The sequence below is a fragment of the Lodderomyces beijingensis genome (genome assembly GCF_963989305.1).
Source record: "Lodderomyces beijingensis strain CBS 14171 genome assembly, chromosome: 1".
NCBI classification, from domain to species: Eukaryota; Fungi; Ascomycota; class Pichiomycetes; order Serinales; family Debaryomycetaceae; genus Lodderomyces; species Lodderomyces beijingensis.
In genome coordinates, this window is record NC_089970.1 from 1,669,268 (window position 1) to 1,690,435 (window position 21,168).

General features: G+C 44.5%; 10 protein-coding genes across 10 annotated transcripts; 4 read left to right on the plus strand and 6 right to left on the minus strand. All coding sequences in view use genetic code 12, as the record gives it.

The window, feature by feature from the left end:
- Nucleotides 1-371: 371 nt before the first annotated feature.
- On the minus strand, nt 372-2,990 carry LODBEIA_P06740 (uncharacterized protein; the record flags this gene model as incomplete). The annotated part of the gene is made up of 1 exon (XM_066976620.1): nt 372-2,990. The coding sequence occupies one exon, from the start codon at nt 2,988-2,990 to the stop codon at nt 372-374; it is 2,619 nt and encodes an 872-aa protein (XP_066827612.1).
- Nucleotides 2,991-4,283: 1,293 nt separating this feature from the next.
- On the minus strand, nt 4,284-5,036 carry LODBEIA_P06750 (uncharacterized protein; the record flags this gene model as incomplete). The annotated part of the gene is made up of 1 exon (XM_066976621.1): nt 4,284-5,036. The coding sequence occupies one exon, from the start codon at nt 5,034-5,036 to the stop codon at nt 4,284-4,286; it is 753 nt and encodes a 250-aa protein (XP_066827613.1).
- A 430-nt stretch (nt 5,037-5,466) lies between these two features.
- On the minus strand, nt 5,467-6,510 carry LODBEIA_P06760 (uncharacterized protein; the record flags this gene model as incomplete). The annotated part of the gene is made up of 1 exon (XM_066976622.1): nt 5,467-6,510. The coding sequence occupies one exon, from the start codon at nt 6,508-6,510 to the stop codon at nt 5,467-5,469; it is 1,044 nt and encodes a 347-aa protein (XP_066827614.1).
- A 695-nt stretch (nt 6,511-7,205) lies between these two features.
- On the minus strand, nt 7,206-9,143 carry LODBEIA_P06770 (uncharacterized protein; the record flags this gene model as incomplete). Its single annotated transcript, XM_066976623.1, has 1 exon — nt 7,206-9,143. One exon carries the CDS (start codon nt 9,141-9,143, stop codon nt 7,206-7,208), a length of 1,938 nt encoding a protein of 645 aa, XP_066827615.1.
- A 319-nt stretch (nt 9,144-9,462) lies between these two features.
- Nucleotides 9,463-10,713, minus strand: LODBEIA_P06780 (uncharacterized protein; the record flags this gene model as incomplete). Its single annotated transcript, XM_066976624.1, has 1 exon — nt 9,463-10,713. One exon carries the CDS (start codon nt 10,711-10,713, stop codon nt 9,463-9,465), a length of 1,251 nt encoding a protein of 416 aa, XP_066827616.1.
- Nucleotides 10,714-12,355: 1,642 nt separating this feature from the next.
- On the plus strand, nt 12,356-14,458 carry LODBEIA_P06790 (uncharacterized protein; the record flags this gene model as incomplete). Its single annotated transcript, XM_066976625.1, has 1 exon — nt 12,356-14,458. One exon carries the CDS (start codon nt 12,356-12,358, stop codon nt 14,456-14,458), a length of 2,103 nt encoding a protein of 700 aa, XP_066827617.1.
- Nucleotides 14,459-14,562: 104 nt separating this feature from the next.
- On the minus strand, nt 14,563-15,078 carry LODBEIA_P06800 (uncharacterized protein; the record flags this gene model as incomplete). Its single annotated transcript, XM_066976627.1, has 1 exon — nt 14,563-15,078. One exon carries the CDS (start codon nt 15,076-15,078, stop codon nt 14,563-14,565), a length of 516 nt encoding a protein of 171 aa, XP_066827618.1.
- Nucleotides 15,079-16,334: 1,256 nt separating this feature from the next.
- Nucleotides 16,335-18,257, plus strand: LODBEIA_P06810 (uncharacterized protein; the record flags this gene model as incomplete). The annotated part of the gene is made up of 1 exon (XM_066976628.1): nt 16,335-18,257. The coding sequence occupies one exon, from the start codon at nt 16,335-16,337 to the stop codon at nt 18,255-18,257; it is 1,923 nt and encodes a 640-aa protein (XP_066827619.1).
- A 295-nt stretch (nt 18,258-18,552) lies between these two features.
- Nucleotides 18,553-19,154, plus strand: LODBEIA_P06820 (uncharacterized protein; the record flags this gene model as incomplete). Its single annotated transcript, XM_066976629.1, has 2 exons — nt 18,553-18,576; nt 18,651-19,154. 2 exons carry the CDS (start codon nt 18,553-18,555, stop codon nt 19,152-19,154), a joined length of 528 nt encoding a protein of 175 aa, XP_066827620.1.
- A 1,451-nt stretch (nt 19,155-20,605) lies between these two features.
- Nucleotides 20,606-20,998, plus strand: LODBEIA_P06830 (40S ribosomal protein uS8; the record flags this gene model as incomplete). Its single annotated transcript, XM_066976630.1, has 1 exon — nt 20,606-20,998. The coding sequence occupies one exon, from the start codon at nt 20,606-20,608 to the stop codon at nt 20,996-20,998; it is 393 nt and encodes a 130-aa protein (XP_066827621.1).
- Between the last annotated feature and the right edge of the window lie 170 nt (nt 20,999-21,168).

Genomic DNA, 21,168 nt, shown 5'->3' on the forward strand with positions numbered 1-21,168 from the left:
AGGAAAAAGCGGAACCAGGCTGGATATTTATCTATCGTTCTGGAAACTTTGGTTCGCCTATGCGGATACAATAGAGCTCTTCCGCTTGTCACTCTCCTTCTCTCTCCGGCTCTTTCCACCCCCCGCATTATCTCGTTTGTCTTTTTTTCTCTTTTTTTTCACATTCTTTCCTGTGAGAGTTTGCTTGATGTTTCTGGCGGTATCCATGTGATAGCATTGCTCGCTCATATGGGATCTCCAGCAGAGTTATCAGATTCATACCAGTCGACTTCTTTTACTGTTCTGAATACAGAATTCTGGATATAAATATCACTGTCTTTGTTTACTTAGATCTACAGCTTATCAAAGATTCTTTTTTCTTTTTCCTTTTTCTAATTTGGTGGTTTTCCGAGGAAAACGATTTCACCCTTTTTATTGAAAGCAGCATTTTCATCACTGATTCTAACGATTCCTTCCAAGTGCCGGATTTCAGTCTCAGCTAGGTTCATAGGATCCCTGGGTATCCAGACACCGGGACACTCGGCCGAGATTGCTGGTGCGTCGTATGCGTGTTTATTGTCCTTCTGCTCTGGTTCAATCATGAATGTGGCAGGTAGTAATCTCTTTGCATGGCGGAAATTGAGAAACACATCGGGCCGCATGAATTTGACAATTGGATTACTGGACTCCGTTGTTTTATAATCGCGATCTGCAAGCAAAGGCACCACCGAGAGCTTCATTTCGTTGACATTTGCCTCTGGGTCGTGACTCTTGATGTCATTGAGTAGCTCCTCGTGGATTTCGTGTTCACGCACTTGCTCATTTTGGTATTCTTTTTCAAACTTGGCATCGTATTTCCTGTATCGCTTCTTGTCCAAAACTTTCGACTTGAACTCGGAGTTGCCGATATATGAAGGAGTATTGGAGATGCCGTCGAGGGCTCGCATGGCATCTAGTGGTACCACTTTCAACAAATGGTTGAAAGCTTGGGACAAATGGATATGAATGAATACAGTTGCAGCTGTTCCAATAGCTTGCAACACAATTGGGCCCCAGCCTTTGCCCACGGCAAACATACCAAGCATGCAGACCTGGCCAATATATATACCGGTGAAGGTCTGGAACAATGCGCGAGGAAAGTGTTGGCCTCTAGTGTCGGGACTTGGAACAAAACAGTAAATCAAATTGTGCATGTAGGCAATGTAGATGAGGAAAAAGGCAACGCAGGCAAAGATGATGATCAATGGTGAAATAACCGAATAAATCAAAGTTATGCAGGCCAATTGAGTAAAGATGGGGAAGACCGTGCCCCACAGCACACTCCCTAAACCATTATATCTGTTCCACTTGTCGCGGACTGTGCTGTCCAACAAGTATCCCAAGATGTAGTACAAAAATAAACCCACAATTTGGAACAAGGCACCTCCGGCAACCGTCATACCTTGCAAAATCAAGTACGAGATGTAGAAATTCGACGACAATGGCAACTTGTCGGCCAAGATGCCCATTGCCGAAGTAGGTTGCTCGACGATTTTGGTCACGGTGGCAGTTGCCGATGACGCCAACGCGGTCACCAAGAAACCATTCACCATCAAGAATCCGAAATAGGCGTTTTGAGTGTAGAGCTCAACAGTTTGGGTCGAGATGCAACCTGAGATCTTGGCCAAAGCCCGGATAATCATGGGCAACAACATCATCAAAAGCGACAACAATGCAGTTGGTAAAATACCGGTCACGACACCAAAGAGCTGCGAGGGCAAGTTTTCGATCCATCTCAACCAGGGGAGCTTATCTGCCAAATAGGTGAAATTGGAAATAACACCGACAAATGCCACGGGAATAGCCCAGAATACTATAAGAGCTACGATGGCAGCAAACGACAATGCTCTTCTAAAGATCCTTTCCCACCAAAACATCCGCAAATTCATCCAATTGATGTCGCCTGGTTCATAGCCAATATACGCGGGAGCCATCCTCATTGGGTTGTGGCTCGCTGTTGCTTGGTACGCAATCTGGGCATGATATTGCGACTCAAACTCTACAAAAATGGAATTTAGCGGTTTCACGTGTCGAAACTTTTTCTGCTGTTGCTTCACTTCTTGGTTCAAGATGGGGATTCTTTCTTGACACCATCTAATCGTGTCTGCCTTTTTGGAAAAAAAGCCACCGGTTTTAGTGCGTGGTCTTTTCTTTTCTGGGACATAAGCACTAATTTCATCTGCTGGTTCCAAGAGCAATCCCTTTTTATCTGCTTTCATCTTTGCCTTGACGGCCATTTTCAACAATTTGTTTTCTGCCGCTTCCAACTTGGCAACGACTGCGGCTCTTTCCGAGACCATCTGTTCCAATTTTCTTGAAGTCCTGGCCACGTAGATTCTTTTCACGCCGTTAAACACCTTGAACAATTGCTTCTCGTCCAACAAAGTGTCTGGAACACCTTGGAACAAGACTGTTTTGGAAGAGAGCTTCGTGGCATACTTTGGCGACGATAAAACAACATTCTTTAGCGAATTGTAAAAAAACAACTCGCGGTAAATGACGTACATCACTGCACCGTACCAAATCCACCCAATAAACACATGAGCATAGTATCTGTGATGGTCCTTGACGTTGGCAATTGACAACTGGTCAAACCCTTTGTTTCCCAACCCATTTGCCGCATTTATGGGTAAAAGGATGATCCACATCAATAAGCCAAACAAGAACAAAAAGGCAAATGTTCTCAAATATCTCAAGAAAAAGTACCCATCTAGACCCGATTGCTGGAGAACAACCGAGTCAGGTTTCGTCAAGAGGACAAATATCCATCGTATTGGATCTCGCGGCAACGGCTCGGGTTTTTGGTCCTCGGGCACCAAATCGAACGACGAGGATTTAGGGCTGTAGATACGATTGAACTTGAGTCTCAACACCAAATAGCCCGCGACAAAACAGCCAAATAGAACCAAGTTTGCCACCAAGGAGGACACAACCGTCGATGTCGATTGACTACTGGTGGCAATTTCCGACATGATACTCTGACTGACTGGGTGATATCGAAGTCGATCTGGGCAGGTGTGCTCTCGCTCTAGTTTTTTTTTTTTTTTTATGACCTCGATGGGTTGGAAAGGGGGGAAGGTGGAGGGAGGGTAAAGCCTTGATGTGTTCGTGATTCAAATGGTTGAACGAATTAAATTAAAAAAAATGAAAAGCAAAAAGGAAAAAAAAAAAAAAAAGGACAATCTCTAGCAAAGTATGTGGAGTATCGAGGATAAAGTATGATAACCGTTAATTATGTCCCAGTCCAGGTGATAACTCTGGATAAAAAAGGAGGTGGACCATACTTCAGTGGGATCAAAAAAAAAAAAAAAATCGATGTTGCGAAATTCACGATACACAACACATCCGCACCGTTTGTTTATTTTCTTTTTTGATAAAATAACACCAGGCTAAACAATTAGTGGTATTTTTTTAACACACTCGCTCTTGCTGCGTTTTATTATTACGACAGCGTCAGCCGCCTTTGAATTTACCCACTGATAATGGGAACATTTGACACCGTACCTCTCCCCCCCCACCCCCACCTCAGGTGCAAAACCACACTGAGTCCAGGCAGGGAGGATGAAAAAGCTTGTGTTGGTTTTTGTTTCAATCGACTGTGGTTACAACAACACGCTCCGAGTGAAACGTACCTGAAAAGCTTACTGCCATGAGCGAGCGAGCAATCAAGCAAGATGGATCACCCGTGGTACTGACGCAGGTGGCCAATGCATCGGTGATCAATCGTGGAAAAACCCGGCCCCATCTGGGTCTTGTGGCCTGTAGCCTGTTGCCTGTACGTTACCATCCTTCTCTTGACGGTGTGGTTGTCCACTCTCTTCTCTGTCTCAACGATTCGGCATCAACTTGTGTTGCAACATTCCTCGTGTTTGAAGAGAAATTCTGGTTGCAAGAATTTTTTTTTTTTTTGTTGGTGTGGGAGTTTTTTGGGTTTGGCTGCATCAAGAGAAAGGGTGGAGCGTTTCAGCTTGAGGTGGCCACACGCTTTACGGCTTACATAGAGAGGATAAAACAAAGGGGCGACCGACTCGGGAGCCTTTCGAACCTCTTTTATTCGAGATCAAACACCACTGCAACCGGTGGAAAGTTTGAGATTTGTAGTGAATTTTGTTAGTCGCTGGATGAGAAAAGAGTATGACAGGTAAGAGGGAGAAGATTTGCACGACGAGTAATAAATATATCTCTTTCAAACACAACAAGAAGCAGGGGGAGGGGGGGGGGGGGGGGGGGTCGAACAGACATGACGTAATAAACGTCATGGTAGGTTATAACGAAATGCCAGCATCCATGGCCACGATAGTACCAGTCAGCGTAGCCAACTTGCACAACAGGACAAACTGCAGCGCGCACTCATCGACATCGGTAACCACCGCAATCGGCGACCTGCTCACCGTGTTGCGGATCTTGTCCTCGCTGAACCGGTGCCCCCACTCCGTCAACAACAACCCCGGACACACGGCATGCAACCTGCACTTGGGGCCCTGGCTCTTCGCCAACATCTTGATCAAATGGATCAACGCCGCTTTGCTCACGGCGTACGGGATCGACGACCCGTAACAGATGCGCCCGGCAACACTGGCACTCGCAATAAAGACGCCGCCATCCTCGTTTTTGTCAAAGTAAGGCTTAGCGGCCTTGAAAAGGAAATAGTGCGCCTTCACGTTGGCGCTGAAGGTGCCATCCCACAACTCTTCATCCATCCCTTCCAAATCCGTGTAGTCGACAATACGAGTCCACCCAGCGTTCGAGATGAGGATATCGAGTCCGCCGAGTTCGGCTACCGTGCGCTCAACCACGTGGTGCAAATTGCCGGTGTCGAAGATGTCGGCTTGGATCACGGTGGTTTTGACGTTGTAGGACGCAGCGAGCTCGCTGGCTAGTGCTTGGGCACGGGCTTGCGAGTGGGCGTAGTTGATGGCTACGTTGACGCCCTCGCGGGCTAATTGGCGCGCGATTGAAGCTCCTAAGCCGGCGCTGCCGCCGGTGACGAGTGCGTTCTTGCCCTTGAGCTCAATCATTGCAGCTGTTGCGAGTGTGTAGGGTGCGTGTAGGCTGGAGGTGTGTAGAGAGTTTATGGAGGATTGTGTATGGAAGATTGTGGGGTTTCGATTTTCCAGGGGGGCAAGAGGAGGTTGGTGCGAGATGAAATTTCTGAAATTTCACAGTCCCTTGATTTCCCCTATGTTGACACCCCTTTCCATGGATTGGATACTGGTGGAGCAAACAATGCTACTAATAAATCGTGCTCACGTGTGTCTGTCTACAATGAACCGTAACTCGGCACAGATAAAGAGTCACTTAGGGAAAGGACCAGCTACTACTAGCCAATATATGGTGTTTATGATGACAACGATTCAATTCATGTGTTATATATTAGCCCGCCTAAAATCAATAAATGCAATTGTGAATGATATATAAAGAAAAACAACAAGTGGTGTTTTTTTTGTTTTACCGCGATGGATTAGCTAACGAATACTGTGAATAATCAACGGTGATCAATTCGTTCAACCTGCGATTACCATAGTTCCCACTCATATCTCCATTAGCCTGTTCTTTGAACAATTCTTCAGCTTGGAACAATTTAAGCTCCACACATTCAAGCACTTTTTTGAATTTTTCACCGCCAGCTTCTTCCAAGGCATGCATTTTCAATTTCGCAACCAACTGCAATTCTTCAACAACTTTGTAAAAGTCTTCGCCTTCCTCTACTGCTTTTTCTTGGTTCAAAATAATGAGCCAGCAATTTGCAAGCTGCTCATGGGTGGTGTTTCTAATGTACTGGTACTCGGAGTTTGTGAAATTTGGTAGCTTGTGAATAAAACTAGTTGCTTCATGTAGGAAATTCAAAGCATGGCTCAACCGATGGTACTTGTGCGGGTTTGTATGTGGAAGAATGTGAAGCACATAGTCTTCCAAACACGATAAAAACTCGTGCAAAAATGGCTTGACCCGTAAATACGAATAATCGCTGGTAGAATCACATTTGTAAGGCAAACTATCTATAATCTGGGTGAATTTTTGGTTCAAAATGTTCAATAAGCCATCGGTCAGCGGCATCGGGGTAATTTTGCCTATAGTTTTGTTTAGTTCAGGGTGTATGTCAACTAGTGAAAGAAGTAGTTTCTGCAAATTTGTCTTGTCGAGAGACTCAATTATACGCGAAGTGGGCAACGGGTGGCCTATAATCTTGGGAGTCTTGATTCGCTTATTGCTGTTGCTGCTGTTGCTGGTGCTGCTTCGTGTTGAGTTGGGTGCTAACGAATGCTTGTTTCTATGTCTGGGATCTTGCGCTGTGTAGTTGAATTTGCCACTGCCATCGCCCCTGTCCTCTTCATTTTCAAATCTTTTTCTCTTTTTGGCGTGTTGATGTGACAAGATGGTGGAGTCCGATAACGAGCGTGGCGTATTGTTGAGCATGTGAGGAGGTATATTGGACTTATTCAAGGGATTGCTATTACTGGAATCTCCTCGATGGGAGCCGGTGGACATCATATTTGCTAATAAAAAAAAAAAAAAAAAAAAAAGAAAACGGCACTAATATTGCACGTAAGGCTGTTTCTAATGAGAAGTTAAATTAAAAAAAATTTGTTTCTTTAAACGGTCGAACGTAGAGAATGCAAATGAAGGTTGAAGTGTGTGTGTGGGAGGTTGGATGAAGGGGGTTGGTGGTTGTAATAGGTTCCCAGTAGATGTTGAAATCCCGTGGAGCTTTTTTTGTATGGGGCACAGCCTACGGTGCCAGCAGTAGTGCGAGTGCAAACCACCATCGCCATACAGAGAAGAACAAGAAAGCAAAAAGAAATCAACCGCCAGCACATCGCCAGCAATTTCATACAGGACCCGGATATTGGAGGACGTCCGGTACACCGCGGTATAAAGGACTATCTAGTCTAGACAAGAGTGGAGGGTCTAGTAGGTGGGTTTATCTAAACAACAATTTAAGAGTAAGGAGGATTTTTTCTTTGGCCGTATCCGTGGGAGGTGCTCTACACGAGTTAAAGGTCATTTTCACCAACTCCAATACTCAACTTCTTCTTCTTTTTCTTCTTTTTCTATTTACATTTGTCAAATTCTTTTTAAAATAAATACTTCTCAATCAGTAAGAAAACAATAAAAGCTCCAAAAAAAAAAAAAAAAAAAAAAAAAAGGAAACCCAATAACCCAATAACCCTAGATCCCATGTATCATCAATAATAATCATTACCCTCGTACTCACTATCGCTCATCTCCTCTTCAATCTCTTCGTCCTCGTCGAAATTCGAAATGCTATCCAAGTCGTAATCTGCTTCGTTGAAATCCTTGAATCTATTTCTCTTGACTTCAACGTCATCGTATTCACCCTTGGCACTTGGGTCCTCTTTGGAGTTGGTAAAGCTTCCGCCATTGGCAATCATGCTGCCGGTGATGGCGTCGTCAATGTCCTCGTCTCCTTCTTCCTCGAGTTCTTTTTCCTCCACTTCAATCTTCATTTCTTGCAAAATGTCAAAACATTCCGATAAAAGAGCACAAAGGGCCCCCTGGCCTTCAGGGACGGTGGTATCCACAATGAATTTCCCATCCTTGCGGAGATTATCGATTGATGCCAACTTGAATTGGAAAGGGTACAACTCACGCAAGTTGTTTACCCCGTCAACTCGCTTCAATTCGAGAAGACAGCGTTTCACCGTGGAAAGTTGGTTATGTATTGGTGTTAAGCTCTCGCTGACAGGTTCACTGCTTTCTAATAGTTTGTAGATGATTGAATAACAACGACGCAATAAATACAAAATGAGAAGCTGGTATTTTTTGAATTTGCCCTTGTGGGTCAGTTGCACAGCTCGCATTCTCTGTTCGTCAATTGATTTGAGACTCTTTTGATAACTATAGAGATCTGTTTCTCTCAAGGTCCATCTTCTAGTGATCAATAGATTATCCAAAGTCAGTTTTAAATCCTGGAGTTGCCGGTATAGAGCATCGTATTGGTTTTTCAACTCTGCTGCATCTTCGCCATCGTGAATGGTGAGGCACTCGAGCGATAACTCTTCGTCATGCATTTGTAAATCTGAAATCAAATTGTTACAATCGTCAATCAATCCGTTCAAGACTGGTTGGACAGAATCCAATTGGTGCTCGTCGATTGTTTCATTACTATGGAATTTGCCGTCGCCTTCGTCTCTGAATTTCTCAATATTCTTTAAATCCTGTTTAATAGCAGCTATTCTGCTGTTGAGCAAAAGTTGTTTCTCGGGACTGTCGTCGTGGTAGTCTGTAAACAAGTTCAAAATCTGTTGTCGGATATCAACCAACTCGTGGTATACTGGTTCCAAATCGGAGGGGAAATTCTTGAAATTGTCAACGAGTTGATCGTACAAGGTCTCACACTTGTTCAACTTATTCCTCAACAAGGTTTCTTCAATCTGGTGGCTCTGCAGCGAATGCTCGCTTTGCTCGGCTGTTTCATCTTCGTCCTGGTAGTTGTCGTGGCTGTTTAAAATGATATTTCGAATCTCTTCTAGCCGGGCTCCCACGGGGTTCAAGTCATCCATCGTGTACACTTTGCATTCTTTCAAGTGCGTCAATAGTTTCATCACGGTGCTCAAGCTCGAGTAGGTTGCAGGAGCAAACTTGGTTAGTCCACAAGTGACAAAACACAAGCTTAGCAACTGGAAATTGTCATCAATGATCAAATCGTTCCCATTGGGGAGCTGCAACGTGATGCCTTTCAACTCTTCATCTTTTCGAGTCAACTTCAAATCATTGATGATGTTGAGAAACTCGTGGTAGATTTGGTAAACCTCTTTCAGATTTATATACTTGCTTCTATTATTCTTGAGCGATAGTAAATTTTTGTACATGGCCAACAACTGTTCATAAATGGGTTTTTCAAACGAGGGCACGTTACTAGTGTGTTTAAAAGGCAGTGAAATGCTCGATGACGGGTTTGATGGGTTCGGATGCGACCCTGACCCCGAAGTTATCGTGGGGGCGTGGGACGATAATGAGCCTCCCCCCAGCAAAACATGATGCAGCTGGCTTGACGACGTGGGTGGTTGCAAGAATTTCGATTGATCTGAAGGTGTTGGTGAATGAAGATCTGCTGGCGTGCCCGGCCTTGAATGCGGTGTCACTAGTCCCGAAGTAGTCATCTAGTGAAAAATGCAAAAGTAGAAGTAGTAATACAGATATATATATGTGTTAATGACGATGATAATATCTGTAGTAGTTTCAGTAGTGATGTTGATGCTGTTGTTTAAAGGGTCCCTTTCGTCTTCTTGGAGTGTAAAGTTTGCCTTGAAATGTAAAGGATGTTGCTTTTCTCACTCACTCTCTTTTCGCTCTCGTCGGGGGGTGTTCGGAATAAATAGGGAGAGCCAGACAGAGAGAGCCAGAGACAGGCAAGGCACACACGTAGTTGCAGAGGGTTCTATCAATAATGTATATGTAACCTGTGCATATACACATGCTCTATACTATATCATCAAAATCATCGTCATCATCGTCATCGTCATCGTCATCGTCGTCGTCGTCATCTTCTTCCCCTTCTTGCTCAGCTAATTGGGCATAATAAGCTGCCAATGCATCTTGTGCTTCTCTGTCTTTGGCATCGGGAGCATTGGTACCACCATTAGCAAACGAAGTTGCAGCACCGTTGTTATTGTTGTTGTTGTTGTAGTTGTTGTTTGCTGGTTCTGGTGTAGGCAACACCGACGAGATTTCAGTAGAGTTGCCCTCGTCAGCTTCAGCGGTTCCTTCACCTTCTGTTTTGAGTTCAACTTTAGCAGCACTCCCGTCTGCTCCTTCTAGGTCATCTTCATCGCCGCCATCGTCGTCGTCGTCGTCATCACGCATGTAGTCCATATTTCGTTGCTTATTGTCAACGGTACTGGCAGAATGCCACGAGGGCAAAGCATTTTGTTCCAATTTTTGTCTTCGTCTTTCCTTTTCCATCTGTTCGCGCTCATAATTCTCATCGTTGGCTGTGATGGAAACATGCAACGTTGCTTGCGATCTGGCTGTGGCATTCTGTAACGCTTGAGCATTTGATCTCGATTTCGAGCTGATACGATTCGACAAGGTATACTGCGCCGTGGAAGCAGATTGCGCGGGGATTGCCTGTAATAAGCTGCTTTCAAAGTCGTTGTCTTGAACTTGTGTGTCGTCGATTTTCTTGAGATATCTAATGATGGGGTCGATTTGAAGCATCAAGCTCTCCAATTTCTCCTGCTTCAACATTGCTTGTTGGGAAGAGTCATCTTCCACCAAGACGCCTTGGCAAACATCGCATATAAACTCTGTTCTATCCTCGCTCAACAAGGAGATGGCATCCAACTGCGACACTTTGTTGCCGCATCGAGGACACATGTAGCCCTGAGGGTTGCCGAAACTGCTCATTTCTTCTTTCAAGCTATTGACAATCGAGTGAACCTTCCATTTGATCGAATCGATGGCCTCGGTGACGTGGATGAAAAAGTACGTTCTCGTGATGTACTTTTGCTGGCCATTCTCTTCTCTTTGAATATGGTTTACCAACAACCTGTCCTCCACCAACCTGTTGCATAGCGAACGGAGCTCTTTTCGTTTAATACCAATTAAATGGATCAAGTCGTCTTCTGATAGCACCGAGTGTCTCAATATCGCATCTAGTATCAAGACATATGGAGTGCTATAGAACCCCCTGCTGACAAACCTAATCAAGGACCTAACTGAATCGTCCATATGTGGCGGGGAAAGCGAACTAGCCGAGGGATGTCTTTGAGAAAAGGATCTATGGTGGTCTCTAGCCTGAAAGCCAATGTTATACCCAACCTTCAAAACCTCTCTCTCTTTCTCCCACTCACTACTTGTTCCTGTTTCCAATTTCAATTCTCGTGGCAGAAAAAAAAGTCGTGTAAAATTGCGTAGACCAATACTTGGTGTCACGTGATCTTTTCCCTCATATCAGCGTAGGTGGGAACTTGCACGTGCCGTACTGGCAAACCCGAGAGAGCCATTTCTTTGAGTGTTTGATATCTTAGCAGCCGTCTCTCTGGTCCACTTTACCCCCTTGCTTCCTTCATCCTCGGATCAATTCCACTCTGCGTTTCTCAAATTATATCTCTTTCTTATTCTTAAGCTGTTTTTTCCATATTATCGCCTTCCCCACTTTCCCACTTTTTTTGAAAACAAATATTGGACTAACAGGGCACAGCATGGTGAAGGCAAGAAAAAAATTATACAATGATGGGAAATTACGACTTAGCGAAGGAGATCAAGATATCTCTCTCTCTCTCTCAGGCGTGCGATGGACTAACGAAGCAGATCAGGTAAGATAAGAAAGAGCGTTTGCAGCAAGTGCTTCTTTTTGCAAATCTCGTCCTTTTCTTGATTTTTGGATCGGCCAGGTAAAGAAGAAACTCGACCGGTTCCAATCGGGAGAAAAAGAACAAAAAAAAAAAAAGGAAAGAAAAGTAGAACAATCATCCACTTGTGAAACGAACTTGACAAAAGGTGCTAGTTCCAGACTAGAGAGTGAGGGGTGGTGGAGGAACAACGTAGCAATCACAAGTGTTCTGTGTTCTCCATGTTCTCCATGTTCTCTGCAACTCCTCGGCAAGATGAAACGGAACTACTCTGTAGCTGGCCATAAAATAGCCACCAAATTTTTATCCCTGTGGCTGCCATTTTCGCGTTTTTTTGTTTTTTTATTGGCGACGGTTGGTGGCTCTCTTTTTCTTCTAATAAAAAAAAACGCGCGTCTTCTTCTTCCCTTTTGGACTTTAACGCTGTAAAGGAGGGCGAGGGTCACGTGATAGTCATGCGATAGTCACGTGCATGGCATTATATGCAGTGCCCGTGTTTTTAAACGCCGCTTATCCACGACGCCAAAATAAAAAAAAATAAAAAAAAATAAAAAAAAACTGACTGACGCGTCGCCCCTTCACCGCCCAACCGACCAAAATTTTAACCAGTCGAGACGCAACGCACTTGAAACTGCAATTGGACAAAGGACAAGGGCAGGAAAGCTTCTTCTTCGTCTCTCTTTGCCTTCCTCTTCTTGTCCCGTCTCTCTCGCTATTTATTAAACACCTTATGCTTGGCCAGTGAAACGTGAGTGAGATTAGCTTCGTTATTGTATATATACACATATATATCTTGCACTGGGAATAAGCAGCAGCATCCGCGCCAGCAATCATACTTTTGGAAACCTACTTCATATATCTTTATATATATATATAATCTACCATATCTCCACCATTTCCCCTCCTGCCCTTCCCTCGGGTTCAAACCTTTCGTTAACGGCAGCTCTTGAGGAAAAAAGCTTAATTACACACATCAACCTCCTTGAAGAGCACATCCATCCCCAATAAATAAAAAAAAAATGTCCTTCTCCTCGGAAAGGTTTTCTTTTAGGATCCCGTTGCTGGAGTCGACGAGATACTATCCCAACGTGTTTTCAGATCCGACAGCCTCGGCGACACCTTTGAAGGCGTCTAACACCACAGTGACAAGCCAAACGCCTCCGTCTCATTCTAAACGAGTCACTCATAGCCAAATATACGATGCTTTTGCAACTCCGCTAAAAACAGCTCATTTGGACCCCACTGTGATTTCGAATTTCGACCAGAACTTGATGATTAGATCTAGTTATTTGTCTCCAGCATTATCATCCCCTCAGCAGCAGCAGCAACGGCAACAGAATCAGCAGGATCAGCACGCGGTTGATTCTTCGCTCAAGTCGAAATCGTCCCTGGCCAAGAAACCGAAAAATAAACCATGTGAAAGCCCAGCGCCGCCAACCACCTTCAATCTATACTCGGAAGACAAGCCTCCGTATTCCTACGCCACCTTGATCGGCATCTCGATCTTGTCTCACCCGGACAAGAGATTGACCTTGTCTCACATCTACCAGTGGATCTCAGACACTTTTAAATTTTACAGAAAGGAAGATGTCGGTTGGCAAAACTCGATAAGACACAACTTGTCCTTGAACAAGGCGTTTGTTAAAGGAGAAAAATCCAAAGACGGGAAAGGCCATTTCTGGTGCATCAAACCGGGTTACGAAGAGCAGTTTTTGAAAAGCCGAAGCGTGAAGCGCTCTTCGTATCATCAAGTCATGGACCAGATAAACCAGGCAACACGCATAAATGCTGCAAACGCCGCCGCTAAAAAGGCTGCCGAAGAAGCTGAGGCAAAAGCCAAAGCCGATAAAGAGGCTCAGGAGGCGCAAGAAGCGCAAGAGGCAGAAGCAAGGAAAGCAGTGGCTGCTGCGATTGAGGCTGCACAAGCAGAAACTCGTAGTGCTCAAATCCAAAAACAAAACTTGTTGTTGTCGTCGCCCACCTATTTCAAAAAGAGAAGTCTCCCTTACGATGAAGAACAAGAGCATGAAGAAGACATCACCGTGCTTGACCCACCCATGAAGAAAAAATTCAAATCTGAGCAGAATAGCCACGAAGATAACATTGACACCGCGTGGCAAGTTCTAGATAACGATCGATCTATAAAATTACCTCCCATCACCCTGCTTCCCACCTTGTCAAGCACACCAACGCAACCAAGAATCATCTTGAACGATGATTTCACCTCAGCTTCGCCTGAAAAGCCCCTCTTGGCGGAAAAGAACCTCACTTATACATCTTCCTTCAGTTGCAATTCCAATTTCGAGCTTTCTCCATTGCGGACAAGTGAAACCGGCCCCTTGCTCGAGCCACTCACTCCAGCAAATAACTCATACCGCAATACAGTCAGCCTAGCAGCCATCCAACACCTTTCGCAACTGCTGCATCAACATCAACTGCAGCAACTGCAACCTCCCTCACAACAACTGCATCAACAACAACAACAACAACAACAACAACAACAATTGCTTCAACCACTGCTGCATCAACATCAACTCCAACAACCTCCCCAACAACAACAACAACAACAACAACAACTGCAACTGCTGCTGCTGCTGCTGCTGCTGCTGCTGTCGCATCCTTCGCATATTTTCCTCAACAAGAGAACTCCCAAATCCATCAAAATGACACCGCTCCGAGCCAGTGGGATACGCAATACACCACTGACAAACTCAATAATGAAAAAACTATGGAATTCGCCGTCGTATCTCGACGATTTCTACTTTAGTCCCTCGTTGAACGCTTCCACGTCTTCACAGCTAATGGGCCATTCGTCAAGCACATTGTTCAACTTGACAACAACACCGAGTGCCGTGGTTCATTCGAGACCTGCATACGTCACAGGGGCACTATCGCATTCAAAATTGAGTAGCGTTGTAAGTGGAGGCAGTAACGCGGCCGGATTGGCAAGCTACGATGACGACGACATGATTCTAAGAAACATGAATCACCATGGACTATCGATACAGCTGAGTCCCATTGTGAAGAAAGACTTTAGCCAAAGTCGCAACGGCGGCATCATGACTACCAACGGCCACCTGGATAGCATCATTCAAAAATTGAGGAACTTGGAGAAACAATAGAAGTGAATTTTTTGATTCGTGTAGCGGGAGGGATCCAGTAGTTTATTTAGAGTCAAGTCTTGGTATCGAAATTATCATTTGAAAATCTGTTCTTCTTTTGTTCTTTAATCCGTAGATGCACAACCTCGACATCCACAAGTGACGCACTCAACATCAATCTCCCTGATCTCGTCCTTATCCTTGCTCTTGCTCTCATCATCCGCATCCTCGTTTTTCGCTCTTTGATGTTTCCGAAGCATCTCCACCTTCGGCACCCGACACACACATCGCCCACTACCACCAGTATTAACGCACGCAACACAGCACAACTTCTCATATCCGCGCTTGCGCCACTTTTTCAACAACGCCCCATCGACATAGTCCTGTAATAGCAACCACTCAAGACATGCATCGTTGATCTTATGTTGCGCGTGCATCTCAGATACGTAGCGCGTGCACTGGTGGAGGATCTTGGTGATGGGCCAGGTTGATGATGTTGTCGAGTGTGTCGTTTGCGTTAGCGGGGTGAGCTGGGCTTGCCGGAGCTTGGTTTTGTATTGTTGGATCACGGGTTGGATCTTGGCAAAGTCCGGGGGTGCTGGGGATGTCTTTTTCAATTTCAGTTTGGTTGATTTGGGCATGATGCTGGGGGGTCTGGGATTCTAGAATGTTTGTTTTTGCAATTTTTGTTTTCCTTTATTTTGCGCTCGAGATTCCGATGCTTGGTGCTTGGGTTTTCGAATAATAGCGACACCGTTAGAGTACAAGCGAGTCGACTTGATGAAATAGGTTCGGCCTTCCTTTGGAACTTCCGAGTGTAGGACTTCGCGCTAGGGAAGTGTGAAGAGATTGGTATAAGGTATAAAAAAAAAAAAGGCGAGAAAAAAAATGCAAAAATATATCGGCAACTGCAGGATTTGAACCTGCGCGGGCAAAGCCCAACTGATATCGCGAATGTTAAGGTATTCGAGTCAGTCTCCTTAACCACTCGGACAAGTTACCAGCTTGTTGAGTTATGAAGTTAGGGCTTCGTATAGGATCTGTATTTATGGTAGTTGGCCTTGAGTCCTGATATAACAATGCACGTTCCATTGTTATTTTGTGGTCATTCTTTAGACTTTTGGTGAGATCTGGTGAGATTTGGTGAGATTTTTCAATTCTCGCAACTTTGGTGCTAACTCTATTTCGCTACGTCTGAACCCTTTGCTGCGATGGGTCAATTGTTAGGTACATTGGTGTATGAACTACGAATTCTCACTTTTTTTTTTTGTTTATTTCGCAGCCAAATCTTGAAAACAAATGGAATCAACGAGCAAGTACAGTTGATTTCGACACCCGTTGGCATTCTCAAGTTGCACCTACGAAAAGAAAGCACAGCTTGAATTTAAAACTACCGCTGGTTTTTTTCCTTCTGCGTCGAAGCAAGAGCAGCTTGTTTTGGGAAAAATTGAAGGGATTCAATGAGACAACTACGGCAGCTGCAAAAGGTATGTCCCTCTGCCTGATGTTTTCATAACCAAACAGACACTAGCTAGCAAATATCTAAGGCACGTCCATAGTCCATCACAGATATAAACTTAACCGGTTTTCCTTTTTTGACACTTTCATTCATCGAGTTGATGGACATGTGCTTGCCGATGGAACGCTGGTGTATGCGGCGCTCTCTCTCTCAAGGATGAGAAAAGCCGACGGAGATAAAAATTGGTTGATGCCGTTTCTATGCGAGGAACTGTCTCATCTTTAATCCGCCACCACCACGGGCAGAAACAAATCAAAAAAACAGATATACACTCGCCAGGGTTTACATTCTGTTGAGTTCATTTCCTAGTAATACCCCCCCAACTTTCAAAAAGGCTTTTGAAGGGATTATATTTGAGAATTTTTTTTTCTTACAAAGATGGACGCAATTCAAGGTTATCGGCCGGCTCAGTCACCGGAAACCGACCCTTCCACATTATCCAACTACCAAGATTTCAAAGTTGAGCTCACTACGCTTGACTTTGATATAAGATTCGAGGAGTCAAAAGTGATTGGAAAAGTCACCTATGATTTGAAAAACAAGCAAAAGAAAACAGACCATGTCGACCTAGACACTTCATACCTTTTGATCAATCAAGCTAGCATCGACAATAACTCAGCCGAGTACAAGTTGCACCAGAGACACCAATCGCTTGGTTCCAAATTAACCGTGCAAATCCCTCCAACCACTCCTGAGAAATTCAAACTTACTATTTTATTCGCTACGACTTCGGCATGCACCGCATTGCAATTCTTGGATAAGGAAGCCACCGATGGCAAGCAACACCCATATTTGTTTTGCCAATGCGAAGCGATCCATGCGCGTAGCTTGTTTCCATGTTTCGACACACCAGCGTTGAAATCGCCCTTCAAGTTTAGCGCCAAGTCACCTTTAAACACTTTGATGTCCGGTTTGTTCATCAAAAAGGAAAGTGACCGGTATTATTTCGAGCAACCGGTGCCTATTCCGTCGTATTTGGTCTCGATCGCATCGGGCGACATTGAACGCGCCAAAATTGGACCACGAAGCGATATCTTGACTGAGCCCGTGAATTTACAGGCTTGCAAATGGGAATTTGAGAAAGATATGGAGGTTTTCATCGAGATTGCCGAACAGCTTATTTTCAAATATGAGTGGCACAAGTTTGACTCGTTGGTTTTACCTGCTAGTTTCCCCTATGGCGGGATGGAGATCCCGAACCTTTGCCAGTTGACGCCGACTTTGATTTGCGGAGATCGGTCATTGGTCAACGTGGTGGCTCACGAGTTGGCTCATTCGTGGTCGGGGAACTTGGTCACGAACAGTTCTTGGGAACATTTCTGGTTGAATGAAGGTTGGACGGTGTATATCGAGAGGAGAATATTGGAGGCCATCGCTGTTATTGAAGCCAAAGAGCGAGGCAAGAACGAGGCTGACTCTAGAGCATACGGAGAACAAGTTCGACAATTCAATGCAATCATTGGATGGACTGACTTGGAAAACGATTTAAAGTCCATGGGTGATAATGTCGACAAGTACTCCACCTTGGTACAGAACTTGAAAAACGGGGAAGATGCCGATGATGCATTTTCAACAGTACCGTACGAAAAGGGGTTCAATTTGTTGTATTTGATTGAAAAGACCGTTGGTAAGGCAAAATTCGACGAGTTTATTCCGCAATACTTTAAACACTTTCGATACAAGTCCTTGGACACTTTTCAATTTCTCGATTTTTTATACGCACATTTCAAAGAGCAAAAGGATGCCTTGGACACTATTGACTGGAAGAAATGGCTATATGCGCCAGGCATGCCACCAGTGGACCCCAAATTTGACACATCGTTGGCCGACGTTTGCTTTGATCTCGCTAGCAAATGGTACCACCATGCAAGCAGTAGCGAGTGTGCAAAGGACGACAATTTTAAGCCCAGTGACATTTCCCACTTCACTTCAACTCAGTCAATAGTGTTTCTCGATACATTGATTTCATACGAAAAAAAGCAAAACTTTTCCTGGAAAAACCATCATGGCAAGACCCTCAAACGCATGGCGCACTTGTACCACGATCAATACACCCTCAGCTCCAACGCCGAGATTCGATTCCGATGGTACTATCTACATGTCAGCGGCGAGATCCAAGAGTTCAAGACCAAGCTCGGCGAGTTTGTGGGCACCACCGGGAGAATGAAGTTTGTGAGACCGGGCTATGCATTGCTAAACCAAGTTGATCGAGACTTGGCTGTTGAATATTTTACAAAATTTGAAAATAGGTATCACCCTATTTGCAGAGCCATGGTCAAGAAGGACTTGGGATTGAAATAACGAATAGAAAGCCGAAAGGAACAAGATTCAACGGCTGGTTTGATATATATAGATAGGCTGGTTGAGTAGATGTATATGTAAGTGTAACAGCTGTGTATAGATGTGCCATGGAGCGGCGCAGCCTCACGCATCCAGCCAAGTTTTCGTCGGCACGTGACTTTTTTTTTTCTCCTTCTTTAAATTCTCCGTCGGGAACTTGACACCTCGAGCATACACGCTGGAGGGTTTCATTGATAACATCGACAACTACAACAACAACAACAACTACAAGGACAATTACCATCATCATCTCATCATGTCGCAATATTTGAGTCTAGCTGTATGTATGAGACCCATCTTGTTTACCCACCACACATGCTAACTTTTTTTTCTTTTTTTTTTTTTGTTTTACAGCAGTTTAGTAATGTTCAAGAACGCTTCAATTTGGAGAGACTCAAGACAGATTTCGCTTCAGTTCAACAAACAATCAGCAAGTTGAGACCGCCACAGGAGTTCTTTGACTTTCGCCGCATTTCCAAACCTGCCAATTTCGGTGAAATCCAGCAACGAGTCAGCTACAACTTGGGCTATTTCTCAGCCAACTATTTGACCATTGTGGCGGTTTTGAGCATCTACGCCTTGGCCACGAACTTGCTCTTGTTGTTTGTGCTTGCTTTTGTCATTTTGGGCGTGTATGGAATCAGCAGATTGGACGGCGAGGACTTGGTGCTTCCCTTTGGAAGATTGAGCACGTCGCAGTTGTACACGGGTTTATTGGTTGTTGCTGTTCCCTTGGGGTTTTTAGCTAGTCCCATTTCGACCTTGATGTGGTTGATTGGCCTGAGCATCGTTGGAGTTGGTGCTCATGCTACCTTGATGGAGAAGCCTATCGAAACTGTGTTTGAGGAAGAAGTATAAGGGGGGAGGACAAAAAAAAAAACCGAAAACGGTTTTGCAAGGAGATAAGGCAAATTTGGAGAGGCACACAAGAGGAAGGACTGGAAGGTGAAATGTGTGTGTGTGTGTGAATGAGAGGCACTTATACTTTGTAAGATATAGAGATTAATTTGGGCGCCGGATATACAACTTTTTGAAAGTGACTGTGGTTCGTAGTTTGTCTTTCATAGCTTTGAGCTTCAATGTCAATCCAAAGTGAAAGAGTGAAAAGCGATACTCCGAGAGAAATGTGACCGAGAGTAAAGTGACGCCTTGGCAGCCCATACACTATCCCGTGGGACATCATTTCAAACTCATCTGAGAGGAAATGGGTGTATTGGTAGAAAGCTCGTGATGAAAAAAAAAGAGACAGTCGTGGATGCTAAATGCTAAACCTGTATTAAAAATAAACATTTTACGCAATTGAACATCGTCGTTCTCTTGCACAGCCAGCATGGGCAAATAACAGCTTTAGATCAGCTAGTGTACACTCACAAATCACTCCTACTTTGTTCTTCGTCAACAAACAGTCAGATACAAATTGCGGAAAAAAACAATTAGATACCCAACTTAGTTCTTCTCCAATGTCTTCTCTTGGCATTGTATGCAGTGGTGTTGTTGGTTCTAAGACGGATCCATTGTGGCAATGGTCTGTTTTGTTTTTGAGCTTTAGCCAATTTTTGCTTTGTCCTGAAGGATTTTTGGGACTATAGAAAGAAAAAGTTAGTAAATGAGCCCTTCCAGCAACGACATTGGTGATTACTTCGGAACCAGAAATAAAGGAAAAAGGAGTGTGAGAGTTTGACCTTGTGGACCCAGCAGGTGTCAGGACCCCATGATCGCCCTAGTCTCTATTTTTTTGCTTCCAATTTCTTCTTTGATGAGCACAACACTCATAAAGGGAAGACTAGTGTCGCCCAGTTGCCCAGTTGCCCAGTTGCCCAGTTCCCCTGTCGCCCACGGACGGTCAATTTCGATGTTTCCTCACACTGTGCTCCAAGTTGCAAGATGGACGCTTCTTCGGCCCAAAGTCATTGAAAGTCTGCATTCCCGGTTTCTCTGTAATCACCTCGCTAACCCCTCCCAAAAAGGCCTTCCCAAAAAGGTCTTCTCTCCCCGTTTGTACATACAGGCATCTTTGGTTGTAATGGTTCTCTAGCGTGGAGGCAAAACTGAAAGGAAATTTTTTTCACCAGGTGTATTGGAGAGAAAAAAAAAGTGAGATTCACACTGCGCTGCGGAAACTGGCAAGGGAAACTGAGCGGTCACGTGATACCTCACTTTGAAAAATAGCAGCGGGAGCTACCACCTGCCCAAACTGAAAAATTTCAATTTCGATTTTCAAGTTCAAGCTCTCTCACAAGACAGGAAAGAGCTTCACCGTAGGGAACAAGAGCATTCACCACAGAGACACATATACTCCTTAGACCAGAATGACCAGAACCTCAGTCTTAGCAGATGCGTTGAACGCCATCAACAACGCCGAAAAGACCGGTAAGAGACAAGTTCTCATCAGACCATCTTCAAAAGTCATCATCAGGTTCTTGACAGTCATGCAGAAACACGGCTACATTGGCGAATTCGAATACATCGACGACCACAGATCAGGAAAGATTGTTGTGCAATTAAACGGCAGATTGAACAAGTGTGGTGTCATCTCCCCAAGATTCAATGTCAAGATTGGTGACATTGAAAGATGGACTGACAACTTGTTGCCAGCTAGACAGTTTGGTTACGTGATCTTGACTACTTCTGCCGGTATCATGGACCACGAAGAAGCTAGAAGAAAGCACGTTTCTGGTAAGATCTTGGGTTTCGTCTACTAGAGAACCTCCCCGCGCTTGCTATGTACATTATATATACACACTTAATACACCATTCATCCAAGGACTCACGGCGGCTTACGCAGCCATTTCGGAAGCCACGTAGACCCGGTTCATGCCATCATCATCACCATCATCATGGATCACTCTACATTGCTGTACGCAGCACTAGC